The sequence below is a fragment of the Lutjanus erythropterus genome, chromosome 7, assembly GCF_056507025.1.
Source record: "Lutjanus erythropterus isolate fLutEry1 chromosome 7, fLutEry1.hap2, whole genome shotgun sequence".
Taxonomy (NCBI): Eukaryota; Metazoa; Chordata; class Actinopteri; order Lutjaniformes; family Lutjanidae; genus Lutjanus; species Lutjanus erythropterus.
The window spans coordinates 5737219-5756159 of record NC_139323.1 but is presented as its reverse complement, the minus strand read 5'-3'; the positions used below and the strand labels follow the sequence as shown (position 1 = coordinate 5756159).

The following is an 18941-nucleotide window of genomic DNA, read 5'->3' as shown; positions in this document are numbered from 1 at the left end:
TTTAAAATCAGAAAAAAATAATATTGTGAACTTGAAGTTTTAAGTGACCGAGGTGACTGTTAAGCATTCCAAGAACCCACCAAGGGGCTTCTACAGAGAACTTTTTTATAATCCACGACTTATCTAGCGCACACTAAGGGGGTTCTACCTAGAACCTTTTTATATCCCAATGTTTTTACGTAGAACACACCAAGGGGTTCTACTGAGAACCTTTTTATATTGCAAGGGTTTTATCTAGAACCTATTAAGGGGCTCTACTGAGGACCTTTATATGTTCCAAAGGTTTTATCTAGAATACGCTAAGGGGGTTCAACCAAGAACCTTTTTTATATTCCAAGGGTTGTATCTAGAACCCATTAAGGGGTTGTACCACAAACCTTTACATATTCTAAATGTTTTATGTAGAATATACTAAGGCAGTGCAACTGAGAACCTTTTTAGATTCCAGGGGTTTTATCTAGAACACATTAAGAGGGTTCTACTGAGAACCTTTACATGTTCTAAATGTTTTATGTAGAATATACTAAGGCAGTGCAACTGAGAACCTTTTTAGATTCCAGGGGTTTTATCTAGAACACATTAAGAGGGTTCTACCGAGAACCTTTACATGTTCTAAATGTTTTATCTAGAATGCACTAAGGCAGTTCAACCGAGAACCTTTTGAGATTCCAAGGGTTTTATCAGTAATGCACTAAGTGGGTTCTATGGAGAACCATTACATGTTCCAAAGGTTTTATCTAGAGTACACTGAGGGTGTTCTACTGAGAACCTTTTTATATTCCAAGGCTTTTATTTAGAACCCATGAAAGGGGGACTATTGAGAACCTTTACATGTTCCAAAGGTTTTATCTAGAATACACTAAGGTGGTTCCACTTTTTATATCCCAAGGGTTTTATCTAGAACCCACTTAAGGGGATCTACCAGAAATCTTTTTACATTCCAAGGGTTTTATCAATAATGCACCAAGTGGGTTCTATGGAGAACCATTACATGTTCCAAAGGTTTTATCTAGAATACAATGGGGGGGGGCTGTACAGAGAACCCTTTAATATTATGGTACAAAGAACCCTTGATGATTGCTTGATGAAAGAGCTCTTCAAAGATTTCAACAATCCCTCTTTCTCCAACAAAAGGTTTCCTCAGAAGCAAACGGTTCTGAGTAGAACCATAGCCCTTCAGGAAGAACCCTTTTGAAAGCCTTATTTCTAAAAGTGCAATGAGAAGGAGTTTTGATTTGTTCTATTTTTGTCGAGTTTTCCTTCACTGACCACGTTCAACAACACAGTTTAATTTGCTCAATAGGCTGAACATTCGCCTGCTCAATTAGCGAGGGCGGCATGCTGTTCTCTCTTGCAGCCCCATTTTGAGATAAAAGCTGATAAGATGGCTGGATTTTTTTTTTCCTTGTCTGGGGGAAATGTATATCTTTCCAAGATCCTGCAGCACTGAGCTCACAGCTCGACAACAAGCAGAGCCGAGCGGAGCAGAGCGCTGGGAGCCTGCAGGACTGCTGCCTCTTGTCCCCATCCTTCTTTCTTTTACATCCCACTATTTGTTTCTAAATGTAGTGCTGAAGTCTTTGTAGCCTAGCAACAGCCAATGGTGGACGCACACTTTGTTCACAAAAACATGTGAGTGCACACACACGCACACACACACACACACACACACACACACATGCTCACACACACATAAAGCGAGGGTATTGTGCGCTATAGAGCGGGCCAGGGAGAGCATTTTGGTCTCTGATTTGTTGCTTTGTATGCTGTGGTTGGTGCTGCTCCTACATTTATTCATAACTGTGCCTTTCTGCTCTTTATCTCACCAATTAAAAATATACCAAATGGACAGTATTCCCTATTCATTGGTGCTTCATGGCAGCTCTGCTCTCTTTTGTTTAAGGCTGTGCTGTTTTCCTGTTTGTTCACGTCGTTTCTCAGCTGCATGGCCAGTTTGAAACACGACTTCTGCTCTTACAGGAATGCAGAGTAAATTCTGTCCGATAAATACACTCTGAGAAGTTAAGGTGCTAATTAGAACCATGAAGGGTTCTTTGGCTTGTCCTCATGGGAGGGGCCTCTTTGGTTCCTGGTAGAACCACTTGGAACCCTTCCAGAAGGGTCTAACTCGACCCCAACATGACAGGTTATACCAAGAAACGTTCTGTGAAAGGTTTCACCCAGAGCCCTCAATGAGAGGTTCTGTGAAGAACCTTTCTTTGGTGTAATGGTTCCACCCTTCTGTAGGGGTTCTATCCATAATATTTCCACCTTCAAAGGGTGCTAACAAGAACCATACCAGGGAATTCTACAGAGAACCATTCAATATTCCAAAGGTTTATCTAGAACCCACTGAGAACTGAGAACCTTTTTTATTTTCCAAGAGGTTTAGCCAGAACTCTCCCAGGGGTTTTATCTAGAACCTGTGAGAAACTTTTTATTTTCCAAAGGTTTTATCTGGAACACACTGATGGGGTTCTACCATGGGGGGTTTACAGAGAACCTTTTAATATTCATAAGGGTTTATCTAAAATCCATTAAGGAGTTTAATGGAGAACCTTTTTATATTTCAAGGGTTTTATCTGTGGCCCACCCTAGGATTCTACCAAGAACATTTTTCATATGAGAGTTTTATCTAGAACACGCTCGGGGGGGGGGTTCTACCGAGAACCTTTTTAAATGCCAAGAGTTTTAGCGAGAGCCATCCCATGGCGCTCTACCAAGAACCCTTTTATATTGTGTTACAAAGAGTTCTTTGTGGATTTTAATGATCTTTGAAGAATTCTTTCTTCAAAAAAGGATTCCTCAGAAGCAGATGACGCTTGGTAGAACCTCAGCTCTTCAGAAAGAAACCTTTCAGAACCCTTATTTGTAAGAGCGCACATTTCATCAGCACGTCACAGTGCTGTGCCAAGCTTCATTCTTTTTTATCATGGATTGTTTTCAGGTCTAAAAAACATAACAAATTTCCAGTGACAAATCTATTTTTTGATATAATTTCCAGTGCGTTAAAGGTAGGATCATTTCCAGGGAGAATAAATGAATGAGTTGTGGTTGCCTCCTGAGAGTGCTGCAGCCTCCATATATCAGCCTGCAGTAGCTGCCTGGCCTGTATCCAGGAGAGCAGATAAAGAAGCCTCTCTGTGCTGCTTCCTCATGCCGTGTCTCTCTCTGACTGAATCCAGGTACTCCAAGATGTACGACCCTGCCAACTGGCTGGAGATTGACCCGGTTAACGGTCGGATTTCCACCATCGCCATCCTTGACCGAGAGTCTCCCTACGTGAAGAACAACCTCTACAACGTCACCTTCATGGCTTCTGATAACGGTGAGATGAGAGGGCAGCGCTGGTGTCCACCACACACACACACACACACACACACACACACACACACACACACGCAGGAGGACAGTGTTCACTGTGCCTCAGTGCTCTGCCAGTAATTGCTGGTGCTGGTTTTACTGTCATAGTCCAGCTCCTGCAGAGTGTCTGCAGTGTTGTGGAAGCAGGAGTCAGTGGAGCTGCAACCTCATGTTTTTCAAAGTAGCATGCTACAAGCTACTAGGGATGTAAAATACAGCTTTCATCCCAAAATCCTTGGACAACAGTGTCATGTTCGCAGGTATAAAAACGTCTGCCACAATACGATTTTAATTCTATTAAATTCAGGAGCAACATAAGGCGATCTGCCCATTTAAATGTTAAATATGTAAGTTCTGCCATTCACATTAAAACAATATCAAAACACATAGTTTTGTGATGTTGTGAAGTAGCTTGGGAGCATTGAAGTAGTTTTCTTTACTTTCAAACAACCACCATACCTGATGAAAATCTGTCTGACATGATAAAGGCAGAAATCATCCTCATGGATGCAATATACGCAGCCCAAGTCACCTCCTGGTGTAGCTCATAGGACCTAAATTCGTAAATGGCTGAATCTATGGCAAAAGACAAATTATTTTCTGATTCCATTTGAACTGTATCACAAATTACACATCTGTTGTTTATTAGTCTCGGTTTGTGGAAGGTCTGCCGTAGTTTAGCTTAGTTTTGTGTGAAACTGCTTAGTGAACTGCATGTCTCGTCTCATACGATATACGTCATCAGCACTGATCTTGCTGCCCCTCTTACCTGAAGTGTTTTGCTCAGGGTCTTTTTATCAGCCGTGAAGAGAAAGAACGAGTAAGACCTGCTGTTTGTGTGACTAGATCCCATTATGAGAACACACAGGCATCATAGCTTCAGTCCTGACTTTATGTATCTTCACAGTCTGATACTTCAACAGATTAGAGTTAAAAAAGTAGAAGAAAAGAGTGGTTGAGTGAGAATATGTGAAACTAAAAGCTATATATGCATTCATCCATTCTTTTATTTTTATTTGTACACATATAAAACTACAATAAAATACAGTAATGTAAGGGAAAAAATGTGTCAGGAGAGGTCAAGGGACCTCTTCTCCTTTTAGGAAAAACACAAACAAACAAAACAATACTAATCAAAACTAACATCAACATGAGAACACAAATAATGACAATAAGAAACATACAATGAGCAGAAAAAAAGAAAACCAGTCAATAAATAAATGATCCAATAAAAACAAAGAAATACATCAACAACAATGCGGAAAAAATAAAATAAACGGTGATAATAACATCAAGAATTACAGGCGATGCAGATTCCCTTTTAAAAATGTAGTCCAGCTCTTGATAACATGAACTTTTTCATTCCACATCTGCACACCTCGATATCTGAGGGAGAACTGGCTGTATTTGATTTGATAAAAAGGAAGGTGAAGATGATTAAATTTGAACACACCTTTCACTTCTACAGATATGATCATGATGGTTAATGTTTTTACACAGGATGACTGCACATGCAATTGTAATGCCCACATGGTGTGTAGCATAACTGTATGTTGTAGCTATATAACAGTATGTTCTATATTTATACAGGACAACTACACTGTGTACACGTTTCTGCACAAAATGATTCTGAGGGCCTTTTGTCAGTTTGGAAACAAGACTAGATAAAAGGAGGACACCTGAGCTGTGTTTGGAATGATTACTGTGTTATTAAATTTCATCATTTTAATGACAGTAATTTCATTTTTTCAAGTATGATTTTCTCTATATTTAAACATAGCTACTGTAGAAATGCATGAATTCTGTTTTGAATGTGTTTTTAACAGTTATGAAAACAGCATGTTAGCGTTCGAAAACTGTGTCGTAAATATATGGTGTTTTGCAGGTGGTGAAGTATGAATGAGAGAAGAAGAGAAGGCTCGGCCTGTGAATGCCTTTTGTGTGAAAGCAATGAGATAATGATTCACAGTTTGGTCCAAACAGACTTCTGTTTTCACTGACTGCATGAAGAGTTTTGACAGTGTGACTTCAGTTTTAAACAATGCATGTTAGCAATCAGAAAAAAAAAACTGTAATTGGATCTCTGAATTAATCTTCAATTCGAGTCAATACTAAGATGATTAAAAATTGTTTTGTTTTATTGAGCTTTAACTCAAGTGAACAGTAGGATGTCACATCAACACTGTAGTTACACAACTGCCTAACAAGGTAAGTAAGAAAATAGTGCATTTGTTAAGCAGTTTGTGTACCTCCATGCCCTGAAATGAAGCTCTTATTTTACCAAATGGGAAGGGGAATACTTCTTCCTGTAGACAACAGATTGTACTGTCCATCTTTAATTACATTTCACTTCTTTATTCCTGTAATCATATGTCCCGATCAGGATGCTCGTGGGATTACACAGACTGTCTTCTGCACACAGTGCTCTCATTGAATTCTAATGGAGATGTTTTTCTGCCCATTTAGTGCTTGATTCCCAAACTCCAGCTCTCGTTCCGATCATAAATGCGCTTTATATCCGCAGAAAAGAGGATCCACTGTTCAAAGTTGAAGATTGTTCAAGAGGAATGTCATTCAGCGGCAGCTCCATCCATCCTCTTCATACAGAGGCCCCGCTGTGCTCCGAGCTTCCTGCTGACCCACTGTCGTAGCACATTCTGTGCCCTTGTCGAGCACACGCACACGACAAGGAGCCCGCTGATAAAAACCCGAACGCAGACACAAGGACAAACACACGCAAGCTTGTGCAAGAGGTTACATGTCTGCAGGTTTTCAGCAGTCAGCGTATGTGCTGCTGCTACTGAACCTTACGCCGAGCATCCATGTAGTTTGCGCTGTGTCTATGAGGATGTGTTTGTGCTTCATCAGAAGACATGCATTCATTTCAAATAACTGATGCAGTGGCCTTGTCACTAATAACATGCATAGCTGAAAGGATGTGCACACTCCACTCAGCTGCATTAAGCCAGTTACAATGCAGTATTTTTCTGTAACTACATTGTTGATCACCCCTCATATGCTGCATCCAGAAATTGTGACATTATGAAACCAGACACTCACTTAGAGAGTGTTGCGATATTTTATATTTTTCTTATGGTCAACAAATCCCATGAAACGCTAAAAACAACAAAGTGTTAGTCTGTCTCTTAGCATTTTCTGACTGCTTACTCTGTCTATCAGAGCTGCAGCTATTAGAGGATTAATCGATTAGTAAATTAAAAGAACTATTAATCATTTCAATCATTTTTCAAAAATGACAAACATTTGCTTCAGTGTAATGTAATCAGTTTATAAACATAAGAATTTGCTGCTTTTCTTTGTCATTTGTGATAGTAAATTAAGTCTGTGCTTTGATCAATATGAAGACATCAGTAAGACTAACTTTAATCAATTAATCAGGAAAATAACTGGCAGATTGATCAATAAAGACAACAGTTGTTAGTTGCAGCCCAACTGTCAGTGGCTCCCAGCTCCAAGTCCATCAAAACACACACAAATATATTGATTCATTTTAAAAAAAAGACTAATTTTGAACAGCTGGTCATTGTAGTTTTTAATAAATATAAGTCAAACAGGAGGAAACCCTGCATTTGTTGGGCACTGTTTTCAGCAGCGGATTAATCCACATTTGACGCTCCAGTGAGACAGTGAGACAGCCCACCTGAACATGCCCAACTGAGAGAAGCTAGCAAAGGCATGGAGTGCACAGCCAGCTGCAAGACAGCTCTGCTAGCTTTCATTTCTGTCTCTGCTATCTATTAAACATGTTTGTGTGTGCTGTCAGTGCTGTCAATGTCTGGACTGGACAAGACCTTTAAAAAAATTGAAAATCAGTCAAGAGAACTTCACAGGAGATGAAGCCTTTTCAGTTTGGACAATGCGTGAGCTACTGTGCCTTTCTCCCAGGCCAAAATGTGAACATTGCACACATTACGTATTGACGTAACAGTTTCCTCTTACTTGTGTATCACTTGTGGCCTTCACCCATGGACTACAGACTAGGCTTGCAACGAATCACAGAATTCAAAGTTCGGATCATATCACAGTTTTGAGTCATGGATCAGATCATTTTTCAGGTCAGCGAAAAATAGACCATACTAACGAAAAAAAAGACTATACAGTATACTTCTAATACTATACTGTGTTATAGTATACTATAATACATGTATTAGATAGTAGATAATAGACGACAAGTATGCCCAGATTCCCAGTTACACCACTGAAAGTATCCGTAGTTATGGTTGGGATATTATTTGATGGAGGTGAAAGTGACAGCTTTTAGAGAAGTTGCTCTCACCCTTTCTTTAAGACTTTGATGCCACACAGAAATGCACTTCAGAGTAAAACAAAGCATGCAACTGTCTTGTCTTGTCACTGCAACTCTGCATCATGATTTGGGGAATTATCATTTTAAAAATTAACAGCGACAGTAAAACTGTATCTCACACTATGATGGTTGAATTTAGTCCACCAAACCACAAGGGGTGATCCATCCAGACCACGGACCAACGACAGTCATACTACAGACTATAATTAGCTTTCAGCTACACTGGGTGCAAGAAATGTATTGAGTATTGTCTGCTAAATAAGCAATGATGTTAAAAAGTAAGTAAAACATTGAACATGTTTTCTTTCCGTGTGTCCAGGTATCCCACCTGCCAGCGGGACAGGCACCCTTCAGATGTACCTGATGGACATAAATGACAACGCACCACACGTGTTCCCCCCTGAGGTGGAAATGTGCGAGAGGCCAGATCCCAACGCCATCAACATCACAGCCAGTGACCCCGATCTGACCCCCAACGCCGGACCCTTTGCCTTCGAGCTGGCCAGCCGTCCATCAGACGTGCGCCGTAACTGGACACTGAGTCGCATCAATGGTCAGTATGGGGTCGTGTGCCTGAGCGTTAATTTTGATATTTATCTTAATTCATTCACTCATTTACTTTCTGGACCTGCTGAAGGGAACCCCAAAATAAAGTTATTTATACAGTCACCTCGTGTCAGTGGAAGATCACATGATGGCAGTGTCAGCCGTCCAACAAGGTACAGAGGTGATGTTCGTCTTGCAGTGTCCTGAAAGTCCAAAGAGGCTTAATTCACCTCATTATGTACTGTAACTCCAGGCACAGTAATTAGTTGTAGTCAGAGTGGCACTTGAGACGTCAGGCTTGGACTGAGTCACACTTCAATCACAAAAATGAGCTGTTTGAAGTTTGATTTAGATGTGACTGCACAGAGACTGAGACCTGACTCCCCAAAGACTTTGTTTGTCATATTTTTATTCAGAAGAAAAAATAACTATGAAAAAGGCATCAAGCCTGCCATGCTGTAAATGGGTCTGTGCTTTTAAAGGGCATGGTCTCTTACCAACCTAAAGACATCCTGACTTGTAATTTGCTTGGAAGCCAAACAATGAACCTCCACAGTTGACTGGCAGGTAGTAGTAGATGTTACTATAATGAAAACAAAACTTGGCAAATTGGAATATCTGTTGGACTGCTTTTACACCGACTATGAACTCTGATACTCATCAGATCAAGGAACTTGTAAATCCCAGAGGACCCATGGTCTGCGGCCAGACAAACCTCACTCTGATTTATCTTTGAAATAATCAGAGTAAAGATGAATGTGCTAAGAGGTTTGTGGATACTTCTAGTATACTAATACATCCAAATCTAACAGGAAACAGTTTTCTTTATCTTGTTCTTTTTCTAAACACATCTCCTTATTTCCATTCTGAACACAATACAAGACAGATTAATTATCCACTTTCTCTTCCTAGATTAAAGCTACATAACGAGGTAAATCTGGGCCTGTTGGACCATTTTGTGACAAGAGCTATTTAGAAACAGACATTTTATTCTCATTTTCCCTTTGGTAGTTTTAGAAAGTATCACATTAATTGATTTCTGTAGGTTCAGGCCTGGTGTAAGATTTGGGTAAAGGTTGTACTTCTAGATTGGTTTCTATTTTAGTCGGTATCTTTGAAATGGTGTGTATCCATCAGCAAATACTGTCGAAATGGATTTTGCAAAGTACAGAGCCCCCAGCTTCCCCAGTGAGCATCATAAGCAGACCTTAGAAATACTGGGCAGCTCCCAGTGTGATTGAGTGGCATGAATATGAAGCAGGATGAAGTCCGTCTGGGAGGAATTACCACGCTTGCCTATCTTTCAATTTCTCATCTATCTGTCCCTTCCTCTTCATCTCATCATCCTCCAGTAGGGCTGGGATGACACACTTACCACCCGATTGATACAATATTAGATTTTTTTGCATTTTTTGTTCGCTTTTGTAACATTATACTATGTGTAAAGACTAAGTCAGGCACTTTTGGATGCTGTTTATCATGATGCATATTTCCAAAAACAATGCACATCACATGTCAGCCAGTGTTTGAGTTTTACTTCAGCAGCATCATTGCTATGCTGTATATAAAAGTAGTAAATTAAATACCTTTGAAGTACTCTTCAGCCATCCCTGCTCATCAAACTGTTGCAGATGAAAATAATAAAAAAACTAAGATGTTAGATGCTAATTTCTTATTATATGTTAGCACTGACCTAATGGAATAAGCGCTAGTTATTTATACATATGTAAAAGATTGATTAGGAATCAAGAAATCTATTCAGGAATCTTGAAAAAAAAAGAATCACGATACTTAAGAGAATCAATTTTTTCTCCCACCCTTATCCTCCAGGAGAGTATGCCCAGCTTCGACTGCGGATCGGCTCCCTGGCCAGTGGGATCTACGAAGTTCCCATCATGATCACAGACTCCGGCAACCTGCCCATGTCCAACACGTCCTACCTGAGGGTCAAGGTCTGCCAGTGCGATAACCATGGAGACTGCGTGGACATGGAGCGGATCACCGCTCCTGGACTGGGCACCGGGGCCATTATCGCAATCCTCATCTGTATCATCATACTGTTAGGTGAGCCTCACAAACACACACACGCACACACACACATTGTTGTGGCATGTACTAGACCTAAAAGTGGCAGGCTGCATGGCAGGTGATTGGATCGTGCCATACCTGGTAAAGTGTGAATCTACTGGACTGAAGCCTGATTTAAACTGTAAATGGAGGTGGACAAAACAACAGAAACACCTCTACCATCTTTACTTTAGCCCCACAAATTATTTAAAGTGTGGTTGTATGAGGTACTTATCCATGGTCAGTGTATTACCTGCAGTAGATGGTGGTCAGCTTGCTCCCAGTTTGGAGGAGCAGCAGGAGTATCGGTGTAGGAAGCTAAGCAAGGCACTGCTGTGGACAGGGTCAGCTTCAGACAGCTACGTAAATCAACATCAGCTATATTTAGATTCTTTTCACAGATTTACCTTCCTGTCAGACAGCCTTTTCTGATGGGACACTTCTGTTATATTAGCCAGATATCTTCAAACCAACCAGACTCCATTGGCCAAATCAGTAATTTTACCTTACAGAACACATAAGTTCATGGTCCACCGCTGCTTCGGTCGGTCAGTTTGTTTCAGTTATTGTTTGACTATGGTGTTTTAAAGGGTTTGTGTGGATTCACCAAGGTCACGCAATAACACAAACAAACTAACGGATCAAGGCAACTGTAGACCAGCAACTCCTGTGTTCCGTGAGGTAAAATTACTGTTTTTGTCAAAGGAGTTTGGTTGATATTGATATTTGGCTTTTATAAAGTTGACAAGGTAGGGCAAACTGACACTGATTTCTATCCGTCAGTGTGATCGACCACCACAGCTGGAGGCAGTATGTTTTCGGGTTGTACATATGTCCCTTCCATTCTTGTGAACACAAAACTTCAAGATCGCTTTGACAGAATTTCTTCAAACTGAGAACAAACGCCCGCTCGGACTCAAGGGTTAACTAATTGGGTTTTGGTGGCCAAAGGTCAAAGTGCAAGATCATGGTGACCTCAAGACCTCTGTCCCGTTTTCGTGAACCCGATATCTCAGAAATACTAGGAGGAAGCTTCATTAAATACGCACAAATGTCCACTTGCACTCAAAGGTCACTGTTACCTCATACAGCATGTCTTTAACCATAACTCAAGAATGTGTATGCTAATTATGACAAATTTGCACTGGGCCTGATGAGATAAAATGTTGACATGATGACAACTTATTTCAGAAGGTTAAAGGTCAGCTTCACTGTTCAGTTGTCTATCAGTCCTCTGTCCTCCTCTGTAAAAATAGTCTAACTGGAATCATACATGTCAACTGCCATTTCACCCAAAAAACACTTAATACCTTTTATTAAATTTATTCAAAGTCTTCACTACATACATTATCTGAGTCAGGACACACATGGATGTAAACAGTAACCTGACTGCTTGGCAGAGGCACACAACCAGGTAGTAATTTTAGATGTAGGTGTCTAAAATACCTCCCCTGCTGACTCTGTCCACAGCAGCACATTCCTTAGCTTCCTACACCGGTGCTCCTGCTGCTTCTCCAAACTGGGGGCGCGTCGACTGCCATCTACCATAGGTAAAACACTGACTGTGGACAGCAGTGGCAAAAGTACATGCAAAGAGAAAGAAAGAGAAAAAGAGACTCTGGTAAAAGTAGAAGTACTGATTCATCTTCTTTACTGCAGTAAAAGCGAAAAAGTACAGACTCTGACATGTGCTCAAGGTCTGACTGTTTCTGGGCAAAGCTCACTGAGTTTCCGTCTCTGCCTTCCCTTCTTTGTTCTTTTATGTTATTTTTCTGTCTTGTTATGTCATTTTGATCTTGTTACGTATGTCGTGTGTGAATCATCTGTCTATGTGTTATTGTTCCATCCATTTAGGTTGAATATCAGTCTTAATGTTGGGAAGGTGGCGTGCAATGATGCAAAATAAAAATAGTTCCTATTTTCCTCCAAATGCATTAAAACTAAAGTAATGAACCTGTTTTTAAAAGTGTAAGTACAGCTATAAAAGCATTTGTACTTACATCCACCTTACTTCCCACCTCTGACTATGCATAAGTACCCCACTTCAAATAACCTCTAGTTCCATTGGAAGAAAGGGTATTACTTCACTCCATCTATTAGTTGCATTTAAAGGCAAAATGTTTCATTAATGAGTGATCTTTTGTGAATTTTCAGTTCAAATCTTGACAGTTGCCATGGCACCGCCATTAGGAGCTGTGCAAAAAATGTGAGCATTTCAGTTCATTGAAAAGCAGTTTGTGAGGAGAAAAGAAAAGATAAAGATAAAGATAAAGAGACAGCAGAAGTAATAGTCTACTGGCCCTTGGGCCTGGTCACCTAAAGACAGAAGAGTTAATTTAAGGCTCGGTTTGTGGCACATTGACCACGTTATGGAATGAAGCCAATTGTGCAGTCGGGCACCAGCAGCCGTCTCGTTATTTTAAATAGACTAGATGTGTTGTCTGTTGTCTCATTGAGAGGCTGTGAAGCTGCGAGCGGCCGGTCCTCCCTGTTGGTACAGAGATTTGTTACTAATGGTGACAAGCCATTTTTCAAACCGCCTCTCCAGGGTTTAAATTGTCCTCACTTAGAATTTCATTCAGTGTCCTAATGTATTTTGGCCCCTGCAGGTACGGCGGTGCAGGTTTACAAACACGTACACATGCACACCCTGAGCTCCTCTGTCTCATAAATCCACCCAGATTAATACGATCAGAAGCAGAAAGATTCACATCGAGTTTTAAAACTCACCAGCTGTCTCAAAATAGGAGTTTGTGTTTCTGCCATTCTTTAAAATTCTCAGTCCCATATGAGGGGATTTCAGTTGTTGTTTGGTGCTGAACTACAGTAGACTGTCTGTAAGGCAGGCTGAGGAGATACAGAGGCTTTGAGGAGTTAAAGAAGTTAAAGAATGAAGAGATGTTTGCCGTCACACGGTAAACTGCTCTGTCAGGTCCTTTTTCAGAGTAGTAGGTCCCATCCTGTTTGGCTTGTCACCTCTGAAAATGAAGAAGCAACGTCTACCTGCGATCCCTTGACACAGTCTGTGCTTTAGTGACTGGAGACTGGAACAGTTCCATAAATGTTTGATTTACCTTTTCCCTCCTTTGAATATTTGTTGTTGTTTTTGTTTTTTGTTTTTTGTGCCCTAAAGTGGAAAATATGGAAGCCCATTTAGGCCAGTGAAGGAAAAAAATATCCCCATGGTAAATGAGTTAAAATTATGAGATAAAAACTCAAAATTATGAGACAGTTATAATCATGAGATATAATGCAAAATAAGATAAAGTCACAATCATGAGGTTAAAAGGCAAAATTATGAGATAAAAAGTAATAATTCCGAGATATAAAGTGAAATTATTGGATAAAAAGTCATAATTATATAATGATAAGATATAATGTATATATGATATAATGATAAGAAAGCCAAAATTATGAGATAGAAAGTTTAAATTATGAGGAAGTCATTATTATAGATATAAAAGGAAAAATTATGATTAAAAAGTTGAAATTGTGAGATGTAAATTCAGAAAATTCAACTTTTTTTTTTAACTTTTCATCTCATAATTATGACTTAGTATGGGGATTTTGTTTTTCACTGGCAGAAATAGGCTTCAGCAGAAAAAAGTGTCCAGTACTTCTTTTCACTTTAATAACCTTTTGGTATTCTGATCGATCTAGGTCAGTGTTTCTCAACCCTGGCTTGTTGTCAGGCTTCTGCAGAGGCTTGATGACGAGCTGATCATGTGAATCAGGTGTGTTGGAGCAGAGAAACATCTAAAACATGCAGGACAGTGACCTCTGAGGACCAGGGTTGAGAAACACTGATCTGTGGAATCATCAGGTGCTGTCCACTGTCATTAATGGTTACATACTTGTCATGATTCAAGAGTTAACAGGTTTGGACTCAAATGCAGACAGTGGAGACAGATGGGAGCAGTTCAGTGATATTTAATGAACAAAGAACAAACCATACAAAAAGCTCAATGTAAGGCAGGGAGAGTCCTCGAACAAGATGAGGTAAAACCAAACAATAAATCCAAAATCCACAGACCAAAGCAGAGTCCAAATTCAAAAGTACACAGGAAGAACACAAAGCAAAAATCCACAAGACACTGGGAGCTCAAACTCCAACTGACGAGGACGAAGTGGCAACTAAGGAGGTAAAGACACATTTAAATACGCTACAGACGGGAGGATAACAAGACAGGTGAGGGCAGTCAAGAACAGGTGAAAATAATCAAAAAGAGCCTGAAAACAGACAAAGACAGGAATCAAAAGCAACAAAGACACACAAGAGGAAACATACCAAAATAAAACAGGAAGTGACTAAGAAAAAACCAAACCATGACAATACTGACACACTGAGCCGCACTGCCAGCTGTAAATACATAATGACAGAAGTTTCATGCGAGAGTGGACCTTACAAAGGCTCTCAGATGTTAGCTTGGTTAATTTAACCAAACTGTTTCTAACTAGTCAGAGGGCTCCATTATAAACTACAGAGATGCTGAAGAAACAGAAACAGAAACAACACAATGAGCTTATGAAATGAAGAAAGTAAGAATATAGCTCAGAAATTAAAGCTACTACAAAGAGTTTTAACTGGTTATGAAGTAGTCTCATTTGTTACTGATGTCTCTGTATGTCCTACTTAAGCAAATGAGATCATCCACAAGTAGACCTGCTATTTCTATACAGTAGGGATGATAATGATTAAATGATGGCTGATTAATCAGCCATTAAGAATTTGGTTTATCAAGTAAAATTTAATCAATTAATTTAATCGACAGAGATTTTTTTTTTGAGTGTGCTTAATACGTTATATAATACTCACATATGTGTTTAATATGTAGGCCTTAATGTCTTTACATGTTTCACAGGCTAAATAATGTTACTGTGGAAATAAAGCTTTGATTAAGGAGGAAAAAAAGCGCATTTTGTATTAGCAAAGTATGTTTTTTTATTAATTGCAGGGCTGCACCACTATTATTCCAAGGTTTTTTCTGATTATTTTCATTATCGATCAATCCGTTGATCATTTTCTTCATTAATCAATTAGTTGCTTGGTCCATAAAATGGTGAAAAATGTTTCCCAAAGTCCAAGTTGACATCCTCAAATGTCATGTTTTGTCCCCAATGCAAAGATATTCATTTTACTGTCAGAGAGGAGTAAAGAAACCAGAAAATATTCACATTTAAGGAGCAGAAATCTGACAGTTTCAAGCAGTTTAATTTAAAAAAAGACTCAAACTGATTATCAAAATACCCCCCGCAGCCAGCTGGTGTATTTGAACTCAGAACCTTCTTGCTGTGAGGTGACAGTACTAACCGCCGCACTGCCGCTGATTAATAATCAATTAATCATGTCCTCATCTCCTGCAGTGCTGGTGCTGCTGTTTGTCATGTGGATGAAGAGGAGGGATAAGGAGCGTCAGGCCAAACAGCTCCTCATCGACCCCGAGGACGACGTCAGAGACAACATCCTGAAATATGATGAGGAGGGAGGTGGAGAGGAGGACCAGGTACACACACACACACACACACACCCCTCTATTGTTGTTGCGTTGGTATGTTATTTCTGATTGGCTGAACCGCCTGTATCTTAGTGTTACATTCATCTGTGATTGGTTGTTTTGACTCTATGTTAATTAATGGTTGTGACAGAAATCACCCTCCTCATCCTTTTAAAATTTCACACTAACATTTGGCTCAGTCCTTCACATGCACACGCAGTCACACACACACTCACACACACATACATACAGTCATCTCAGAGATGAACCATAAAAGACACATGATGTTGCCACACAGACACACACTCTACAGTTTTCAATCATCTGTCCTCCAGCTAAGATTAAGTGTACTACAAAAGAGGACCTCGAAACAGGATTAATTGCTTTCTGTTGGAGAACAATTTCCTGTGTCCCTCCACACAACTCGTGTGCCGGTGCCAAGCACATAAGCTGCTCCGCACTACTGCTGGGAAAAATGTTTAACCCTCATTTAGCCGGGAGAAGAGACAGGGAACATGTTTGACTTTTAACAGCCGGAGCTCATTAAAGTAAAATAGAGCAAGACACAGGAGTGTTGTTTCACTCCTGTCTCCCACAGACATATTCCTGTCCCCTGCCAATCCCAGGACAGAGTAAAAAAAAATACTGTCCCGACCCAAAAAAGTGACCTATTGTTGTTGTGATTCCTGCTCCTGCCTGCTCCTGTTGACTTTTTGTCCTGTCTCATCCCTGTACCGTGATTAATAGTAAAATTGACTCCCATCCCGTGGGAATCCTACAGGAGTTCCTAAAAAAATGTCAGCCTCTGCTGTTAAACGAAGGGAGTTAACCAGGCTTTGTAGCCAATTTGACATAGGGGCCAAACCGCTTTATGACTACCATTATGCAATGAAGAGTGGCCCAAGATTTTTTTCCCCATAAGCGTACATTGTGAAAAAAGTGGTTTTAAAATGGTAAAAACATTTTTAGAGCGCTGAGGGTCTCGTTTCACTATCAGGATTTGATTAATTTGGTCTGAAAAGATTTGATCTGATTTGAAAAGTCTAGCAGAGGGCTGAACCAGAACCAGCTCGGCCACAGGAAGTGTCAGTTTCTATTTGGTAAGTTTTTTTGGCTTCAGGTGCCACTGAGCTAACCTGACATGGCAGATGGTTTGTTACACAGAACCATCCGGGATGTGGTCCCGGATGGTTCTGTTTGAACAAGGGCAGGCACTTTCAAAAAACACTTGGCAGGAGTAAAGAAAGCTGAAAATATGGACATTTGTGAAGCTGAAATCAGAGAATTTAGACAGATTTTATCAAAAAATGACTCAAAACAGTTAATGTTATCAAAATAGTTGGTGACTAATTTAATTAGTCGATTAATAATCAATTAATCAGTTAATTTTTCCAGCTTTAGATGATATTCTCCTCAGCCTCAGCTGTACACTGTGCATAATGTATAAATTTAAGCGCCAACACTCTAAATTATGATACAGTGTATGGTAAACATAATAGAGTGCAGCAGGGATGACATATTTTTGTAGGCCAAAAGTTTATGATACTGAAACATTTTGTTCAGCAAGATAAACCTCCCAAATGAACAGCAGTTTTATGATTTTTGAAGCATAAATGCAAAAGTTAGGGAAACTACAAATGACACCACCAAACGAAGTTACGTAGACGAACAAAACAGGCATTTTGTCAGGCATCTAACCAAACACCCGTTCAAAAAACCCGCTGACTTGGAGACAAGAGGACCATAAGTGCTAATGTGCTAACTAATGTGGTTTTAGGACTCATTCCTGTGTGTTAGCAGCATCACTGTCAGCATGTTGCCTGGATGATGTTAGCATTTAGCTTAAAGCTCCACTGTACGACCTCACAGAGCTGCTGGCATGAATGAATGTTTGACTTCATATATTAATCTGGTGACACATACAACATAATCACAATAATCACACACAGTCTCAAACATTCAACATGTCTGATTGGGTCTAATGTTGAACACGGTCTTTAATCTGATACATATCAGAATCTAACCCTAAATCTCAACAGACAGCAGGACCATTTTACTGTTCAAGTTGTTGCACTCATGAAGTCACATAGCGAGGAGTGACATTCACTTAATAATATTCAATAATAACAATGATGATAAGCATAATAATAATAATAATACCAAATATAATAATTATAATGAAGTACAGGAACTGCCTGCAGACAGAGATCCTTTTAATGTGCTTTATTATGACATAAAAACTCTTTAAAGGGGTGTGTCTTTTTATTTATAAACCTACAATATATCAGTTTATTTCTTTTATATTTCTTATACTTTTCATGCTGAAATAATTGGCCAGTATACAGATTTTTTTACATGTGTTATGTGTTTTTTAGTATTTGAAGCACTTTACTTACCCTCAGTGTATAAATATATGAATGTGCCAGACATTCCAATTAATTTGATTCGATGTACAAATATTTTTTTCAACAACTATTAGTTGAAGACATCTTGTGTGATTATTTTATTCTTGTTATTCGCATCATAAACGGCCTGTTTTTAAGGATACTTTTATCTGAGAAAAAGGTCAGCGCTTACCAGCCTTTGACGAGAAACATTTCTATTTTTTTCTAACCCCACCAACCGACCCACCCACACTGCCTATACAAAATAATGTAAAACAATCTACAGCAAATTAAGAAGTAAAGTAAACAGACAGAGACAAAAAAAAATAATATAACAAAATACAAATACATATATAGGAATATAAATAAATCTGTGGATGTTCTAGTATACAGGCTACAGACTGTGGAAGTCTGGAGAATTTTTATAAGAAGAGATGCTCCCGCTGCCCCCACCTGTGCCTGTGCTCTTTTAAACCTTTTATTTATTTTATTATTTTATTAATTTTATCGATTATTAGAAGGATTTGGACTAACAGTTTGTGACGAGCAAAACTTGAAATAAAGTGATTTATTTGTTGACTGCGACACGAGCATATTGGCTGTGACATCTGTCACAGGTCACTTCAACACTGTATTAGATATTGTTTCTGACTTCATCTACACACACACCAGCGTTCTCTCATGTACCTCCCTTTTTTTTCCCTTCTCTGGCGGTCTTTATATTTAGACGTTATTTGAGGACAGCCAGTTCTTCCCCGT

At 39.5% G+C, this 18941-nt stretch overlaps 1 protein-coding gene across 1 annotated transcript in view; it reads left to right on the top strand.

Annotated features, from left to right (window-relative positions):
* The window catches only part of LOC146323476 (cadherin-2-like), a 133468-nt gene that overhangs the window by 93704 nt on the left and 20823 nt on the right, over window positions 1-18941 (top strand). The window contains exons 11-14 of the mRNA XM_084722459.1: window positions 3186-3328; window positions 8010-8243; window positions 10067-10300; window positions 15668-15807. Coding sequence (XP_084578585.1) covers window positions 3186-3328; window positions 8010-8243; window positions 10067-10300; window positions 15668-15807 — 751 coding nt within the window. The remainder of the gene's footprint in view (window positions 1-3185; window positions 3329-8009; window positions 8244-10066; window positions 10301-15667; window positions 15808-18941) is intronic.